General features: G+C 42.5%; 1 protein-coding gene across 1 annotated transcript in view; it reads right to left on the reverse strand.

Annotated features, from left to right (window-relative positions):
• LOC126278341 (uncharacterized) overlaps positions 1-18,443 on the reverse strand; it is a 138,102-nt gene extending 119,659 nt beyond the window's left edge. The window contains exons 1-2 of the mRNA XM_049978378.1: positions 18,014-18,443; positions 17,887-17,929 (exon numbers count right to left, since the gene is read on the reverse strand). Of these exons, the coding sequence (XP_049834335.1) occupies positions 17,887-17,929; positions 18,014-18,142 (172 nt within the window). The 5' untranslated portion in view covers positions 18,143-18,443. The remainder of the gene's footprint in view (positions 1-17,886; positions 17,930-18,013) is intronic.
• Between the last annotated feature and the right edge of the window lie 1,071 nt (positions 18,444-19,514).

Raw genomic sequence — 19,514 nt, forward strand, 5'->3', positions numbered from 1 at the left:
TTAGAAAATGATTATTAAAAATATTTTTAACTTCTGACTTTTTGTTCATAAAGTTTTCATTCAATTTGACGGTAATACTGTCTTCCTGTGCTCTTGGTTGACCTGTTTCTCTTTTAATAATATTCCAAATTGTTTTAGTTTTATTATCAGAGTTGCTTATTTCAGACATGATACACATACTTCTGGATTTTTTAAAAATTATATTTTAAATTGGCATCAGGTTCACGGTACACCTCATCCCAGTCTAACTGCTGTAGGCTTTCCCTGAAATTTGCAGTAGTTAAATCGTTGACTGAAAGTACTACTTTGGAGGACTGTTTAGTATTGCTGAATGGAGCTATGTCATATATTGTAACTAGCTGTGCACCATGATCAGAAAGACGATTCTCAACAGGCTGAGCATTTATATGGTTAAACTTATCTTGGTCTATAAAGAAGTTATCTATCAGTGAGCTGCTATCCTTTACCACCCGAGTAGGAAAATCAATAACGGGTGTCAAATTGAAAGAACCGAGTAATACTTCAAGGTCATTTTTCCTATTACCCTCTTTCAGAGAATCTACATTGAAGTCCCCACAAATAATAATTTGCTTCCACCCGTCTGACAGCCAGCCAATGCACACTCCCAATCATAATGAAACACATTCAAAATACTGGATTTACATTTAAATAATTTTAAATTAAATAAATATTTCTACAGCTGGACCATACACATGCTCTAACACATATTATTAAATACATAAACAAATTAAACAAACATACCAAAGGAATAGAACAGAAGTAAGCCAGTAGCCTAATGTCTCTGTGCTTTCTAAAACACAGTAAATAATTGACCAGTATCTTCATGAATAGTATATATCAGATATAAACAAAGACATAGATGAATAAATATATTTATAAGCATGTTGCTACTGTTTTTTTCATGTCACTGTGGAGTACTTAAGGTCTGGCACAATTAATAGTAATCTGTTACTTTGACCTCCAATAACTCGTGTACTATTCCAGTTTAACACCTGTAATTCATACCAATTTGCGTTTCCGTTAATAGCTTTATATAGACAGATCAATCAACAAAATCGGATGAACTGTTTGACTTTGGAAATTTGTTACTGGGTGTTATTCTTACGATTTATAGCCAGACAATAAACTTTAAACTAATAATGATATTGAAAATCTGATTACGCCATCAGAATCATCTTGCAAATAATGGTAATGTACATGTTTCTTTTTGAGGTATCATGATTCCTCTGGCTACTATTAGTTTCTATATTGAGTGTGAAGTGTCCACCATTAAGGTTTCACAATGTCCGCCATCTTTGGCACTCCCGGCGCGCAAGTCTCTTTCATCAACACAGCGTCACCAAGGAATTCCCAGCCACGTGGTCAGGCCATTGTGCGGCATCAAGCGGTTACTAACAAGACGCGGGCAGAGCGACCCGCCAACTCCGAACTTAGAATATTTTCATGATGCCACAACTCACCAGTTACCTCGCAGGCCTAGGTTTACACCATGGAGTTGTACGTGAATAGACCTCAAGTATAGGTGGTAAAGGCAAGGACTACACTTTAGACAGAAGAGATCGGACATGAACCGCAATCTTAAGCCCTGACCTGGGCCTCCGATGCAGGAGATGAACCACCATGGATGGGAAATGGAGATGGTAATTCAGATGCTCAGGAGAAGTATGAATGGGTGCAACATAACTGGTGAGCAGTTGTGCACGCCTAACCTTCAATGGAGGGACTCCGGCCTCCACCAGTACGCTGGTCACCGGACTCGTCTAAAAGCCAGTCGAATGCCACCGTGGTGCACTGGGTCGAGTAAACGCAAACCTGAGTGTGCTGCCGAACCATAAACCAGACTCCCATAGTCAAGGTGGGATTGAACAACAAGGGCTCTGTCGAGCTGCAACAGCGTACAGCAATCTGCACCCCAGTTGGTGTTGCTGATGCAGCAGAGAGCATTGAGGTGCTGCCAGCAGTTCCATTTCAGCTGACAAAGTGGAAGAAGCCACGCCAATCGAGTATCGAAAACCAGTCCTAAGAATCAATATGTCTTCACTACAGTGAGTGGATTGTAATTAAGGTAAGGTTCTGGTTCCGAATGAACGACACAACGCCGACAGAAGTGCACGACACATGACTTGGCAGCTGAAAACTGCAAGCTACGGGCTCGAGCCCATGACTGTACGTTGTGGATAGCTCCCTGGAGGCGCTGCTCAACAACACCAGTACTGGAGGAGCAGTACAAAATGCAGGAGTCATCTGCATACAGAAAAGGTGAGACCGATGGCCCGACAGCTGCTGCTAGACCATTAATGTCCACTAAAACTACAGATACGCTCAATACAGAGTCCTGTGGGACCCCATTCTCCTGGATATGGGGGGAACTGGGGTACACCAACTTGGACACTGAAAGTACAGAGTAATAGGAAATTTTGGATGAAAATCTAGTGGGGAACCCAGAGACTCCATTCATATAATGTGGCAAGGATATGATGTCATCAAGTCGAGCTGTCAGCTTTTCATAAATCAAAAAAGACGGCAATGAGGTGTTGGCATCTGGAGAAGGCTGTTCGGATGGCTAACTCGAGGGAAACTAGATTATCAATGGTACAACGACCCTGGTGGAAAGCGCCCTGGCATGGAGCCAGTAGGCACGTGACTCCATGACCCAACACAACCACCGACTTACTGTACATTCTAACAGCATACAAAGAACACTGGTGAGGCTGATGGGCCAATAGCTATCCACATCAAGTGGGTTTTTACCGAGTTTGAGGACTGGAATGATGGTGCTCTCCCGTCATTGGGATGGGAAGACGCCATCGCACCAGGTAAGGTTGAAAATGATAAGATGTCGCTTCTAGTCGGATGAGAGATGTTTAATCACCTGGCTGTGGATGCGATCAGGCCCAGGAGCTGTGTCGGGGCAATGTGCAAGGACACTGAGGAGCTCCCATTCTGTAAATGGAGCATTATAGGGTTCACTGTGACGTTCAGTGAACTAGAGAGCTTTCCTTTCCAACCACCGTTTGAGGGTGCGAAATGCTGGGGGATAATTCTCTGACGCGGGGGCTCGAGCATAGTGCTCAGCAAAGTGCTCGGCAAAGTGCTCGGCAATTGTGTTTGCATCAGTAGATAACATGCCATTGATGTTAATGCCAGTAACACCTGTCAGGTGTTGGTACCCACAAACACATCTGATCTTCGTCTACACTTGGGAAGGTGACGTATGGCCCCCAATGGTCAAAACGTACCTCTCCCAACATGCCTTTTTCAGTCTTTTTATAGGCTGGCACAGAGCCATTTAAAAGCTATTAGGTGCTCCAGTGAAGGGTGTCGCTTACGTTGCTGTAGAGCTTGCTGACACTCTTTAATGGCTTCAGCAATTTCCGGCGACCACCAAAGTACTGACTTTTGCAGGAGGTACCCCAAAGAACAAGGGAGCGTGTTTTCCACCACAGAAAAGATCGCTGTAGTAACCTGCTCAACTACCACATCAATGGTACCATGTGGGGGAGATTCATCGGTGACAGCAGAGGTGAAAGCTTCCTAGTCTGCCTAGTTTAAAGCCCATCTTGGCAGATGTCCAGGGGATGGCACTGTGGGACTGACAGGAAGATGGGAAAGTGGCACTACCTCCCAAGTCACCGTGGGATCTCCAATCGACAGATGGAAGAAGTCCTGGGCTGCAGAGGGATAAATCAATGGCCAAGTAAGAGCCATGAGCCACACTGAAATGTGTGAGGGCCCCAGTACTTAAGAGGCAGAGGTCGAGTTGAGATACAAAAGTTTCGGCATCTCTAGCTTGGCCAGTCAGCACAGTGCCACCCCACAAGGGGTTACGGGCATTAAAATCTTCCAAAAATAGGAAAGGTTTAGGGAGTTGTTGAATCAGTGCAGCCAATGCACCATCTGAAGGAAGATATACGAAGCAGACAGTTATTTCCTGCATTGTCCTTATCCTGACAGACACAGCTTAGAGGGGTGTGAAGGGGGCACAGGTTCACTTCATACTGCAAGGAAGCAGGTTACACCTCAGAGTCACCTCTTGCCACCAACTGAGTATTTGTATCCATTCCTATTGTGGGTGAGACATCAGTTAGACCCAGGTCCTCAGGGGATGCTGAGGTCTCCACCTCAACCACAAGTGCAAAATTGGTAGGGAGTGGTGGTGTTGGGGCCACCAGAAGGCCATTTTTCTTAGCAGACTTCTTTGTTTGCTTGCCCTCTAGCTTCTCTTTAGGAGCTTGCTCGGAGGACTTCACTGAAGAAGCTTCAGGCACAGAGGAAGACCGTGAAGCTCTTCGTCCAGCAGCTTTTGGCTCCTTTAGCCACTGGCGAGTGTCTTCTGTGGCATTAGTGGAGACCTTGGTAGAGAGGGTCCCAATGGAGCCCTTCTGCCCAAGAGGAGCTGGAGGAGGCTGTTGCTTCTCTGGCTGGGGGGGGAGGGGACCGATGTCCCCTGTGTTTGTGGGGCCTTGCTCCCGAAGTAGGTACTTTGGGAGGAATGGAAGGAGATTTTTTCCCCCTACCACCAAAGGGGCAGATGTATTCTGGAGGCCCGCAGGGCCCACTGTTTGTTGTACAGTGTGGTACGACTGGTACTTGTGATGGCGATGGTACTGTAGCTGCAGCATATGTGGACGTCACCCTAACGGGTTGTAATCATTCAAATTTACATTTAACATCTTGGTAAGTCAACCGCTCCAGGGTCTTTTAGTCCATAATTTTCCACTCCTTTTGGAGTACTGTACTGTCTGGCGAGCAGGGGCGAGTGCTGCTCTCCACAGTTGATAAAAGTGGGAGGAGGTGCACAGGGAGTATCTGAATGAAGTGGACATTCGCAGTCTTTACATGTAGCGTTGGAAGTGCAGCGGGAAGAAATGTGCCCGAATTTCCAGCACTTAAAAAGCCCCACATAGGGAAGGGACGTATGGTTTAACATCACAGCGGTAAACCATCACCTTGACCTTTTCAGGCAATGAATCACCCTCAAAGGCCAAGGTGACGGCACTGGTAGCAACCCTGTTGTCTTTGGGTCCCCTGTAAACACACAGATGAAATGAACACCCTGCTGTTATAGATCGGCATGGAGCTCATCAGACTGCAAGAGGAGGTCATGATGGAAACTAACCCCCTGGACCATGTTGAGGTTTTTATGAGGAGTGATGTAAACAGGAATATCACCCAGCCAGTCACAAGCGAGTAATGCCTGGGACTTGTCTAGGGATGCTGTCAAGATTGCACCACTTCTCATCTTGGACAGCACTGTCACTTCCCCAAACTTATCCTCAAGACATTCAACAAAATATTGAGGCTTCATAGGTAGAAAGAAGTCCATGTCCATTCTGCTACAGACTAAATACCGAGGCGAATATGGCACTTCTTTCTGTAGCCCTACATTCCTCCCATGGTGTAGCAAGGGAGGGAAACGATTTAGGGCCTTATCTGTCAGCAATGTACTCGATCTTGCCCTTCTTAGAGTCTGACGGCGGCGTACTGTCACCAGCAAGAGATGACAGTCTGCTTCATTGCAGGTCATCCGCCCTGATGCCACCCACTCTGATCAGGGGCTCTCCCCACGGGTCCCACCCGGCCACAGCAAAGGACACCTGACATGATGGCCGTTGCCGGGAGTCCTGATGCCCCAGGAAGACAGGAATCTACTTTTGGTATATGTGGTGAGTTTACAACTCTGATATCAGCAGTGCAATCCCTGTGCTGTCAAGGAGCTACCACCAAATGGGTACAAGACGGCCCCATCACAACCGACTGGCTACCGCACTGGATACTGGGCACAGAGAAATCCAATACTATCATGGGGGTGAAAGAGGACAGGAGACAACAGAAGATGACATACCCCATAAAGTGTCTTCACTCAACTAGTTGAATTGCAGGTGGAGGAGCAAAGCCATGACAAGAGTTTCAGGAGAATGAATCTAACGGTATGATGGATAACTCATGCACCATGTAAGGTGTCCTTCCCCATATGGCCCGTACTTCTGTAGAATTTGGAAAGTGGCAGGTCAAACCATAAAATGAGACCTGAACTTATAGGCCCAAAAAGTGAGAGACTCCTTTTAGTTGCCTCTTACGACAGGTAGGGATACCTTGGGCCTATTCTAACCCCCAGATCTGCAGTGGCGGTACACCATGCATTGATTCGGTTTTAACCCTCTGAGTACCCCATCCAACAGTCTCTGAACAGTGGCCAGTGCATCTTTTATTGGAATGGCATTTACGTGTACCAGTAATGGCCCAAGGACCATAAAGGCTATCTTCTTCCGGTCCTCCAGCAATACCTACACTTGGTGATAGTCCCTCTTCAAATCCAGCATTGAAAAATACTTACATCGATCCAAGTTGTTCAGAGTCACTTAATTTCGGAATGAGATACATGTCACTAAAAGTTCTTGCAGTAAAGAATCAATAATCACAACAAAATCAATTTTTTAGTGTCATCTGGTGGTTTTTTTTATTACAGGACAAGGACCATGGGTACACCCCATGAACCATTACTATGTTCAGTAATCCCCATCAGCCAAATGATGATCAATGAACTCTTCCATCAATAGGTGTAGACATCCCAGGGCCCTGTACTGTTTCCTACACATCAGAACATTATTGCGTGTTGGTATTCTATGCTGCATGACTGGTGTTGCTGTTACTGGATCACTCAAATTAAATGAACAATATCATGAGAAGGAAAGTTGTTACTCACTGTACAGCAGAGATGCCGAGTCGCCAATAGGCACAACAAAAAGGTTTTCACACTTAAAGCTTTCAGCCAATGGCCTTTGTCAACAACAACAAAACACACACACACACACACACACACACACACACACACACACACACACACACACACACACACACACACACGAGACTGCAGTCACAGGCAACTGAAACTCAACTGCAAGCAGCAGCACCAATGCATGATGGGAGCAGCGACTGGGTGGGGGAAGGAGGAGGCTGGGGTGGCGTGGGTGTGGGGAGGGGAGGAGAGGGGAGGGGAGGGATAGTACGGTGGGGGTGGCGGACAGTGAGGTTGTGCAGGTTGGGCAGCGGGCAGGGGAGAGGATGGGGAGGGGAAGTAGCATTAAAGAAGAGAGAGAGGAATAAATATAAGAAAAGACTGCGTGTGGTGGTGGAATGACAGCTGTGTAGTACTGGAGTGGGACCAGGGAAGGAGCTGGATGGGCGAGGACAGCGACTAACGAAGGTTGAGGCCTGGAGGGTTATGGGAATGTAGGATGTATTGCAGGGAAAGTTCCCACCTACACAATTCAGAAAAGCTGGTGTTTGTGGGAAGGATCCACATGGCACAAGCTGTGAAGTAGTCATCAATATGAAGGCTATCATGTTTGGGGGGCGTATTCAGCAACAGGGTGGTCCACTTGTTTCCTGGCCATAGTTAGTATGGGGCATTCAATGTGGACAGACAGCTTGTTGGTTGTCATGCCTACATAGAATGCAGCACAGCAGTTGCAGCTTCGTTTGTAGATTGGTTGCACAGGTAGCACTGCCTTTAATGAGATGGTGATGTTAGTGACCAGAATGGAGAAGGTGGTGATGGGAGGATGTATGGGACAGGTCTTTCATCTAGGTCTATCACAGGGGTATGAAACCATGAGGTAAGCGATTGGGAGCAGAGGTTGGATAAGGATGAAAAAGTATACTGTGTAGATTCAGCGGATGGCGGGTTCGATTCCCAGCCGGGTTGGAGATTTTCTCCACTCGTGGACTGGGTGTTGTGTTATCATCATTTCATCCCCATCACCGGAGCGCAAGTAGCCCAATGTGGCGGCAAATGAAATAAGACTTGCACTTGGCAGCCGAACTTCCCTCAAATGGGGCCTCCTGGCCCACGATGCCATACGCTCATTTCCATTTTTTTTTTCCACTGACTTATCACGACAACCCACTGAGTTTCTCCCTAAAGAACTTCATGCTCTCACATTTGCGATAATGCAGACAAGTCAATTGGGCAACTCATAAAAAGTTCGTGCCTTACTAAGAGTCTCTTGTTACATAATAATTCTTTACAACACCCACTAACTGTAATTTAGCCACATTTTTGTTAATAATGTATCATTGAACTCCTGTTCTGCTGCAGTTCCCAGTAATGAAGCTATCTGCTCTTTCAAGGATTCAACTATCTTGTGCAAATCACTGTACATGTTTTTGGCATTCATGCAACCTCCATCTGCTGTTATACAAGGAAAAAAAATGAGGAAACTTTACCAACAATGCACAAGCAAGAAATAATATTAATTCTTGAAACATATCACAGCCCAACATGATTCTGTGCACTGCTGTGTCTTATGGCCAAAACATCTATATGTGCTATATACAGCCTACATACACAGCAATTTGTGTCCAGTCAAATCACAATACGGGCAACACCTGGTCAAAAGCAAACTTCCTTAAAACTGCCATGACACTTTTGAATTCACGTGACAATCACAATGCACCACCGTGCCCGTAAACAAACAAAACATAAAAAGGTCAACAAATATGGGCACTCAACAAACCACACAGTGGCAAATTGCAAAATTTACAGATCAGTCCAACAATGAGCCAGACAGACAACATTGGCTGCTGATACCATAAATGTGCTGCTGTGGTACCCGACAGACATCTCTATGCTGGTGACCAATTGCTGTCACCAAAAATAAAGGGCTGGAGTTGTCACCTTTATGTTGCCAGTATGGAATAGAATGGAGAGTGGTGATGATCTGTCAAACCCCTCAAGGCACTAATGATATATTGTTACCGGAAAAGATATTATTATTCACAGGTACACAATGCTCTTGCTTCACAGTTTCCAGTAGCTGGCTGAGCTGAAGTGAGCCAGACTTATATGTGCTGATACCAGCACATCTTGTAGCACTGGCTGCCGTGGCAAGGGAGGTGCATACTCAATGCTCCCACAACATTAGTCAGCTAGCTGCAGGTCAATCGGTGTTGCCTGTGCTGCCTCTGGTGGCCAGCAGGTTAGCATGGTGCTCTTTGTCACACAGCAGACTGCATCTCATAAAGGCAACCATTAGCTCTGTAGGACATGGCCTTAGTCACAAAGCGGTACATCATGGTTCCTCAGTGAGGTAATGGCCAGTGGTGCCAATGTCAGCTCAGAGACAGGTTGGAAGGCAGAAGCTACTGCACTTCTCCAGATTAATGATACTTCAGCAGCTCACCAGGTACCATCTGCTAAGCCCCCAGGGAATCTGGTTGTAGGAGAAACATAAATCCTCATCAATGAAGGCAGAAGCAAGGTGGTAGTAACCGACGCCAGCAAACAGCTTCAGCCAAAGCTGGTGGTTGTACCATCAATCATCATCATCTAAGCGAGCTGCGGACAGTGTGTCATAGGTCCCACCCTGGGACTGGTTAGCTGCAAATGAGAACTAAGCTGGTATTTGTGTCAGTCTACACTAATGACAACGACATCACATGGCAAGAATGACCGAATGTGTTCTAGTTTTTTTTAACCCGTCAGCACTCTACACCGCAACTCCACTCTTTAGCTTTTCAGTTCACTTATTTCTGCAGTGACTATGTGTCACTGTTACATCACTGTGCTTGGTCAACAGAATTGTATTATACTCCCTTCTCCACAAGGTTGCTCTGCTGCTTCGGCACCTTGGTCCTCCAGCTTGGGCAGTGTGTGGCAATTGGCTTTGTGGCGTGCTCACACTGCATGCAGTATTGACTATTTTTCTGGGTTGTCATTCAAATTTCGATATTATGTAATTGCTTGCCCCGACTTCCACACTGACTCTGGCCGAGCAAACAAAAAAAAATTTCAAACTGCCCAGGATGTCATTCTGGGGTTAAAAGCTCTTTTCAAAATGCTATCCATTCTGTTCAACTGCTCTTTCAAATTCTTTGTTGTCCTGACAACTGACGTCTCACCAGCAAACCTCAAGGTTTTTATTTCTACTCTCCAAATTTTAATGCATTTCCCATACCTCTCTTTACTTTCCTTCACAAATTGCTCAGCATACAAGGGGACTGTATAACATCAGAGAGGTTGCAATCCTCTCTCACTCCTTTCTGAAATGCTGCTTACCTTTCATGTCCTTCAACTCATTACTGCAGTCCGATTTCTATACAAGCTGTAGATAACCTATTGTTCCCTTTATTTTATCCCTGATATCTTCAGAACTTCAAAGAGTGTTCCCCAGTCAACATTTTCAATAGCTCTCTCTAAATCTACAAATGCTATGAAAGTACGTAAACCTACTCTGTAACCAATCTTCGATGATACATCATAGGGTCAGCATCGTAGGTCAGTGTTGCTTCATGTGTTCCTAAATTTGCCCAGCATCCAAACTGATCATCCCTGAGGTCTGCTTCTTCCAGTTATTCCATTCATCTGTAAATAATTTGTGTCAGTATTTCACAAGCGTGAATTATTAAACGGATAGTTTTGTGATATTCACATCAATCAGCACTTGCCTTTCCTAAAACTGAAATTATCACATTTTTCCTTGTCAGCCTGAGGGTATTTTGTCGGTCTGACATCTTTCAATACCATACATTTTGTTACGGCTGCTTCTTACAAGGATTACAACCATTTTGAGGTATGTCATCTACTCCAGGGGTCCTTTTTCAACTTCAAGCAGCGTCAGGGGAACACACACACACACACACACACACACACACACACACACACACACACACACACACACACAAAAGGATTTAACTTTCAAAAGCTTTCGGAGCCAATGGCTCCTCCTCCTGGCAGAAGAGTTGAAAAGGAAGGAAAAGGGGTGAAGGAAAAGGACTGGAGAGGTTTAGGAAAAAGGGTACAGTCTATAAAAATCACCAAGAACCCCAGGGCATGGGAGCTACAGCAGACAGGGATGAGAAGGAAAGACTAATTCATCCTGTTCTGTAAGTCTCCCCTGATATGGGGGTCCAGGGTGACTTTTCAAAATTGTACACCTTTCCCTAAACCCTCTTCCTTCTCGTACTCTTCCATCAGAAGGAGCCACTGGCTCCAAAAGCTTATGAAAGTTAAATCCTTTAGTCTTTGTGTGTTTCCCAGCCACCGCTTGGTGAGTAGATTTTTTTATCTGTTCATTTACATTACATTACGAATAATTTATTATTTTTGTTGTTAAATTATTCTCCTAAGTATCTTATCTCCAAACTCAACTTCATCTACAAGAGTTGGAGTAGAAACTATGGAAACACCAAAAACACATAATATTCCTGTGCCTAATAGGGTGTAGAAAACCTGTTGACATTGAAAACAGCTTCTAGCCATCTCTGAATTAGATAAATACAGTTCCTCCATGGTTTCCAAGAGAATCTTAAAGCAATCTTCCTGCAAAAAAAGTGGCAAGTCCAGGTAATGATGACGGAGGTGTATAGGGACCAAGTACCCTTCTCACCAAAATAGAGCACAAAGGCTCAATAATATCATGATATAACAGTAGATCCTCATATTCACAAAAGCAGCCCTGGACAATGTGAGCTGTGTGAACAGGAGTCTTGTCTTGGAACATAGTATCACCACTGGTGAACAAACACTGTAGTGTGGACTGGATGTGATTATCCATAATGGCCAACTAACCCATGGCAGTACTGCGAACTTACATAGTAACAATAGGTCTCATGGAATACCACGATATTGCTGCCCAAGTCATCACCAAACCCCTGCAATATTACAATCTTTGGATGTAAATTCAACCAGAAGTTGGAAACAGTCTGAAACAAGACTTATCAGACCAAAAGGCTTTCTTCCATCGCCCCGCAGTCCAGCTTTTATGACTATGGCACAATGTTTTCCTGTTATTGGCATTCGCATCAGTGATGAGTGGTTTTGGAATTCAAGCTCACCCTGCAGTTCCATTCTTCTGGTGGTCCCTTTGTGTTTTGGTGCTGACAGAATTCCCAAGTGGGACATTCAGTTCTACAGTGACTTTTGCAGGTGTCATCCTCTTATTTTTTGCCTGTCCTCTTCAACGACCATCCATCACGATCGCTCAACACACATTTCAATTCACATGGTTTCTTATGGATGATGTTTTTCAGCTTTCCCTGTATGTGGCATGAATTTTCGATACGGTGCCTCTTAAAACACCATACACTATTTGCTTACATAAGCTCCCACCAAGCGGGCACCAGCAATTTGCCAATGTTCAAATTACTTAGCTCTCACCAAATGCACTCACAATCACAGAGAATACTGTTCTCACTATGACAGGCACTTGCAAAGCAGTGAGGAAATTGCACAAGTGGCACTCACAGTCAAATACAAGGTGGCACACAAAATGTGTTACCAATTGTTTCTTTCACAATTTACGGCGCACATTAAATATCTTGCTGGGATCTCTACAGCAGTACCAGCAGAGCTTGGAAAAACAAATGAGTTACGAAATGACGTGTAATTCACAATACTGCCACTCAGACTAGTAAGCAGCAATGGCTGACAATGGAAGACTGATGACACAGCAACAATCGGCAATTCTGTTACTTTTTCATGAAACAAAACACCTTGTTGTGACTCACACTCTTTTTCGACAACAGTTTAACATACAATGGGTCCCTTGCAAGAAGACTATCCACAGGTTGTATGATAAATTTATACAGGACAGAACAGTATTGAAAGGGAAGCAACCTCAGCCTAAGCCTGTTTGTTTGCCAGAGAATATTGAAGCGATATGAGTTGCAGTACAGAGAAGTCCCGGGAAATCGTGTACAAAGGCAACAGTGCAACTGGGAATATCCAGATGCTCCATTCAACGCATTCTTAAAAGTGACCTCCATATGAACCCACACAAGATGACCTGTGCACAGAAGCTCACTGAAGAACACAAGCAGCAGAGACTACCGTTTGCTCAGTGGGCGGAGGATAGGGAAGATACTCGCAGCAAACGTTTGGTTTTCAGACGAGGCGCATTTTCATTTAGATGGTGTGGTTAACAAACAAAATGTACACTTTTGGGCCACTGAAAACACACAAGTGCTTCATGAACGGAAACATTATGCTCCGAGGATTACATCATGGGTAGCAATTTTCAGTCACAGACTTATTGGACCCTTTTTCTTTGGAGAAACTGAACAGCGAGCGTTATTTGAGCATGCTTCGCAATAGCTTCATTAAACAGCTTCTTGCTACTGCCTTGCCCTTCAACACACAGTGGTTCATGCAAGATGGAGCAAGGCCACATACTGCAAACACTGTGTTGGAGATTTTACAAGCATTTCAACATGTGGATCATTTCACTCAGGTCTCCAGGTCGCTTCAATGATGGACAAAATTGGCCCCCCAATAGTCCAGACCTCAATCCATGTGACTTTCTTTGTGGGTACCTAAAGGAAAAAATTTTCCCCAAAATGTCCACGTGATTTAGTGGAGCTCAGGAGACTTATGCTTAAAGCTTGCAGTGAAATTACGGAAGACATGTGCCATAGGGTAATCACTAACTTCAGTGTTCGTTCGAAGGAAGTTAGGAAACGAAATGGTGGACATATTGAGCATGTGCTGAGTTAGAACAAATCTCCATGGATGGCTCTTCATTGTAGTATATGTTCCTTTCAGATTGTATTGACAATAAAGTTAATATTCAAAAACAAAATGGTAACACATTTCGTGCGCCACCCTGTACAACCACACAAACTGCAAGCTTAGCCAGCATCTGCAGTTATGTTCACGCGTGATATACAATCACTGTAAAGAAACTTCTAAAGAAAAAGAGATTACTGCAAAATAGATGTAAAGCTAAGTGTAGGGCTATAGATAGTGACATACTAAATGAAACATTTTTGGCTGCGAAGAGAGTAATGCGTGAAGCCTTCAATGACTACTGCAGCAGAATATTATCAAGGGATTTTTCACAGAACTCAAAGATATTCAGGTCATATGTAAAGGCTGGTAGTGTCACCAAAGTTAGTGTCCAGTCCCTACCAAATGAGACAGGAATGGAAATTGAGGGTAGCAAAGCAAAAGCTGAAATGCTTAACCCAATTTTCAAATGTTCCTTTACGAAAGAAAACCCAGGAGACTTGCTCCAATTTAATCCTAGTACCACTGACAAGATGAATGAAACAAGTATTAGTGTCAGTAGTGCTGAGAAACAGCTGGAACCAAACAAAGCTCCAGGGCCCGATGGAGCCCCTGTCAGATTCTATACTAAATTTGCAGCTGAGTTAGCCCTTTTTCTAACTAATCTATCACAGAGCCCACTAACAAAAACTGTGCCCAGTTCTTGGAAAAAGACACAGGTCACACCTGTCTACAAGAAGGGTAGTAGAAGTGATCCACAAACTACAGTCCTGTATTCTCAACATCGATTTGTTACGGAATCTTAGAACCTATTTTAAGGTCATACATAATGAGTATCTTTAACAGAATGACCTCCTCTGTGCCAGTCAGCATGCCTTTCAAAAACATTGATCACATAAAACCTAACTTGCACTTTTCTCACACTACATAGTGAAAGCTTTGGATCAATGCAACCAGATAGATGGAGTATTTCCTCATTTCTGAAAGGCATTTATTGTCAAAAGTATGATCATATGGGGCAGCAAGTGAAATTTGTGACTGAATTGAGGACTTTTGAAAGGGAGGACACAGTATGTACATTGGATAGAGTGTCACTGCCAGATACAGAAGTAACTTCAAAGTGCCCAAGGAAGTGTGATGGGACCCTTGCGGTTTGTATGGTTTATTAATGACCTTACACACAATATTAATAGTAAAATCAGGCTCTTTGCAGATGTCTACACTGAAGTACTCTCTGAAAGATGCATAAATATTCAGTCAGATTTTGATACAATTTCAAAGTGGTTGAGAGACTGGCAACTTGCTCTAAATGTTAAGAAATGTAAAATTCTGCACTTCACAGAATGGAAAAAAAACCTGTAGTATCCTATGACTATAATATCAACGAGTACTGTTGGAATCAGCCAACTCGTACAAATACCTGGATGTAACAATTTGTAGGGATATGAAATGATCACATAGGTTCAGTTGTGAGTAAAGCAGGTGGTAGACTTTCGATTTATTGTAGAATACTCGCCAAGTGCAATCTATCTACAAAAGAGATTGCTTACAAATCACTCGTGTGACCATTTCTAGAAGATTGCTCAAGTGTGTGGGACCCATACCAGATATGAATAATGGGATACTGAAGTTTGTTTAATCCATGGGAGAGTGTCACCAAGATACTGAAGGATCTGAACTGGAGGACTAAGCCTCTATGCTGACAAGGTATATTAAAAAAGTTCCGAGAACCGGCTTCAAATGATTACTCTAGGGTCATATTACAACCACCTACATATCATTCACGTAGGGATCGTGAGGATAAGATTAGAATTTCTGTGTGCACAGAGACACACAATCATTCTGCCCACACTCCATACCTGAATGGAACAGGAAAGAACCCTAATAACTGGTTCAATGGGATAAACCCTCTGTGATGCACCTCACAGTGCTTTGTAGAGTATAGATGTAGATTTCTCATGTAGTTTTCATATTTTTGTCCAACTTCTGTGCATCTTACCCCATTTTTGCAATACTGTCTTCAAATATATCTCCCTTGTACAGCCCTCTATACCTCTCACCTTTCCATCTTTGCTAAATACTGGCTTGTAAGTTGAGCCACTGATATTCATACTGCCACTTCTCCACTCTCCAAAGGTCTTTGTAATTTTCCTGTAGGCAGCATCTATCTTTCCCCCAGTCTTCCATGTTTCTACAACTTTGTAATTGTTATCTAACCACGTCTGTTCAACCATTTTGCACTTACTGACACTCTCATTTATAAGACATCATTTGCACCTTTTTTATATTTTCTCTTTTTGCCAGTTAAATTCAGTGTCCCCTGATTTTTCCAAGGATTTCTACTAGTTCTCATCTTTTTCCCTTTTTTATCCTCTGCTAATTTCAGTACTTCATCTGATACAGTTATCTATTAATTACATACAGTATTTCTTCCTCCTTTTTTGTCAGTCATTGTTTAATGGTCTCTCTCAAACTCCCAACCATCTCTTGTTCATTCCCAGGTGCCATCTCCATTTCCTGCCTTTCTGCAATTTCTTCAGTTTCTCTCAGAGTCAAGGAAATTTTTTCCAGTCCGGTTTCAAATTCTGTGCAGTGTTAAGTAATATTCAAGAAACCTTCCGAAACCTCCAGGTCACTTCCAACGCAGAGCCTTCTTCCACAATTCTTAAACCAAGTGTTTGCGTTAGTTAAAATACGGTCAGTGCAAAAGTGTGATTAACGGAAGCCGTTCATAGTGCCAGGCTAACTACCAACCTACCAACCTAACCTATGACTTTGTCTACATTACTAATCACAGAGTCATAGATAACTAAGATTGTATACTCACATTCTTTGGCTTTGCCAACTCAAAACCAAACTGTCATCTTTGAACCTGACCTATACCACTATCACCACAACAACATTCCAAAAAATAATATAGATACAAAAATATTGTCAATCTTCTGTTAAATCTCTTACTGTTTCAGCACAGAAGTCCACATCAATAAATTAGAAGACAAAGCAGCCATCCACTACTGGTAGGTTCTGTTGACCTCAATATATTACCAGGGGCCGGCCCGTCATTACTTTCTCCCAGTCCATATCATCCTACTATTGAATACCAGTCTCCAGTCACAAATGTTTGTCTCCCTTAACTACCTGAATGACTTTTTACTTTATCGTACAATGTTTCCTCTTTTCCACCATCTGCATTGATTTAGGTTTGCTTCATGTCTACCTTGGCTACGATAACATCTTTGCTATCTTGTTCATAGTAGCTTACCCACATTATTATTCATTATTAGGCTTCCACTGCATTAGCCCTATTTGGTTTTGTATTTATAGACCCAATACACATTGTCTGGGAGTCCTATTTCTGCCACTGCATTTCACTAATTCCCACTAAATCTAATTTTACCTACTTTATTAGTAACCCCGACTTGGAATTTTTAACAGGACAATATTTTACTCCACACACTTTATCCTAGACGATGCCATTAAGCCATACAAAAGACCTGCATGTTCTCAGGAAAGAACAACTTCAGTATTCACATTTTACCGTTTAATACACAACTGCAAACCAATACATACAACAAATATTAATAAAGGGTCTTGGGAAGCACTGTGATTAATATCAACAACTGAAACAACTCAAGAGGTTCTACGCAGACAAGATGGTCTGGTCAAAGCCTGATGTTCGCAGTATCCACACCGAACCCCCACGCTCTAGCTCTCAGGGAAATGGGAAAAGAAAACAGTTTAGTCGGGTGTTTTATGTTTATATAATGTTTATTCTTTTTTACAGTATTTTAGTAAGAGAACAAATTTTTAACAGGCTCGAAAGTAGAACTTTTTTTATAGCTTCTTACAAGCCGCCATCAGTGATTCAGACGCCCTTGGTATTACACTTGGTATTACACTTCTGTATTTAACCGACATGTGCGATACTGAAGTGCTGAATGGCCAATGGGCGAATAAACAGTTCCCAAAATCAGGTCAATCAGGCCAAAATACGAACTAATCAAGAGCCATGACAGCTTACCAATAATGGTCATGCAACTTTTATTGCGCTACCAAATACTATTCAGAACTTGCGAACGGGTTCTCCTAACGAATAAATGTTGAGCGATTTAAAGGATCTTCTGTTCACTGCGTATGAATTCTTTTCTGGCGACGGAATTTTATTACCTAACTTGAAACCACGACAACAGCAACAATACTGATGAATTAATACTAACATTAAGGTAATCCAGGCACGCATTCAAGTCCTAAGTGGACAATAACAATAGCAGTGGCCACAGATGGCAGTAATCAATAATAGTAATACTTTTAAAAAAATCTAGCATTCAAATATAACCGTGTAAAATATCAAAACTTACATTCACTGGAGTTATCCTGCAAAACATCCGGAGAAGATTTCACCTGCAAAATCATTCGCGTCTAATCAGCTGATCGTTTGAATAATAATAAGTCTTGGGCTTGTATTTTGAATTATGTTTTTCCTACCTCAAAGCCATGAACGAACAAGCCAACAGATTCTTCCAATCCAAATACTTTAATATATGTGGGCAGTTCTTGTTTCAAGACGTATCCACTATCCTTCACCACATCAACCGCCTTACCCACCAACTCCATCCTAATAGCTTCCTATGCTACTCAAACTTGGCGGGAGCCAGAAGCACACGAGTTCACATTGGAACTCTGACATCCGAATGATATACCGTACTCTATGACCCATCGATTACGATGTGTTCTGAAATATAAATTCCAAACTGGCCATGTTATTTAACCATAAAATATGTGTTCATGTTACCAAAACGTATATGTTGTACTAATCAAGTCATTTCCCAAGTGAATTTTATACAAATGACGAAACAGGATCAATAGCTAGTTAGTTACGCGTTCCATTGATCAATCTCACAGATGTGGAACGTGTGAAGTGCATAAGAAAGCTTAAAATTTTTATTACCTACCCCATTCGCTTAATTGGCACAAGATGAAGTTATTACACATATAGATTTATTTATTCCTATTGAAGAATACATCTGTGGTACAGAAGAAGTTGTCAAGGGGAAATTTATGTTTGAAACTATTACTGTGTTTTCAGACTTTTTTTTCCTCTGGTAATTTATCGAAAAGTTTTACAGTAATATATTTTACCCCTTTCTGTGCCAAAGAGAGGTTAAGTAGAGAATAGAGTAAATCTTTCTTTCTTCTGGTATTATAATCACGAATGTCACTGTTGTTTTTAGCCTGGTCCATGTTATTGAAAAAAAATTCATTACGGTGCTGAGTAAATGTACTGTGATGCTTTTGTAAGAAATCAAAACCTTTTAAACAGATGCCAGCAAGGTGTGCGACTATACCCACACACTATTCTAATCACTTTCTTTAGAGCAGTGAATACATTTTGCCTAAGTTTTGAGTAACTCCAAAATATTATTCCATATTACATCGGAGAGCGAAAGTATACAAAATATGTTAGCTTGCTAATTTCTATATCCTCAAAATTAGCAATTATTCTGATTGCAAAACTTGTGTAACCTAGTCGCTTTAGGAGATCCAAAATTATGAATTTTCCAACTAAGATTGTCATGTAAAGGTACACCCAAAAATTTAGTATAACTCACCCTGGCTACTGACTTCTGTTGATGAGCTATATTTATAGAAGGAACTGTACTCCTTGCAGCAGAAAATTGGATGTGTGGTGCAATATGTACATTACACCAACAGAGACAGATCGTTGTGTGCGCAAATTGAAGCTGGGGGCGTGCGAAAAATTGGTCAGACATACTGGAGGTTGTGGACAGGAGATAGCCACAAGTGTTGCACTTGTTTCAGTCAGTTGTTTATCCACTCTTGTGTGTATTTCTTTACATACACAATGAAATGTAAAATAATTTATGCACATACTGCTTTAGAGAATTCAGTTGATGAATTTTCTGAAATGTATAGAAATCATGCATGTTTGTGAATCGAGACAGGAAAGCAGTTCCTTCAAATTCTT

This window comes from Schistocerca gregaria, chromosome 6 (assembly GCF_023897955.1).
Source record: "Schistocerca gregaria isolate iqSchGreg1 chromosome 6, iqSchGreg1.2, whole genome shotgun sequence".
NCBI classification, from domain to species: domain Eukaryota; kingdom Metazoa; phylum Arthropoda; class Insecta; order Orthoptera; family Acrididae; genus Schistocerca; species Schistocerca gregaria.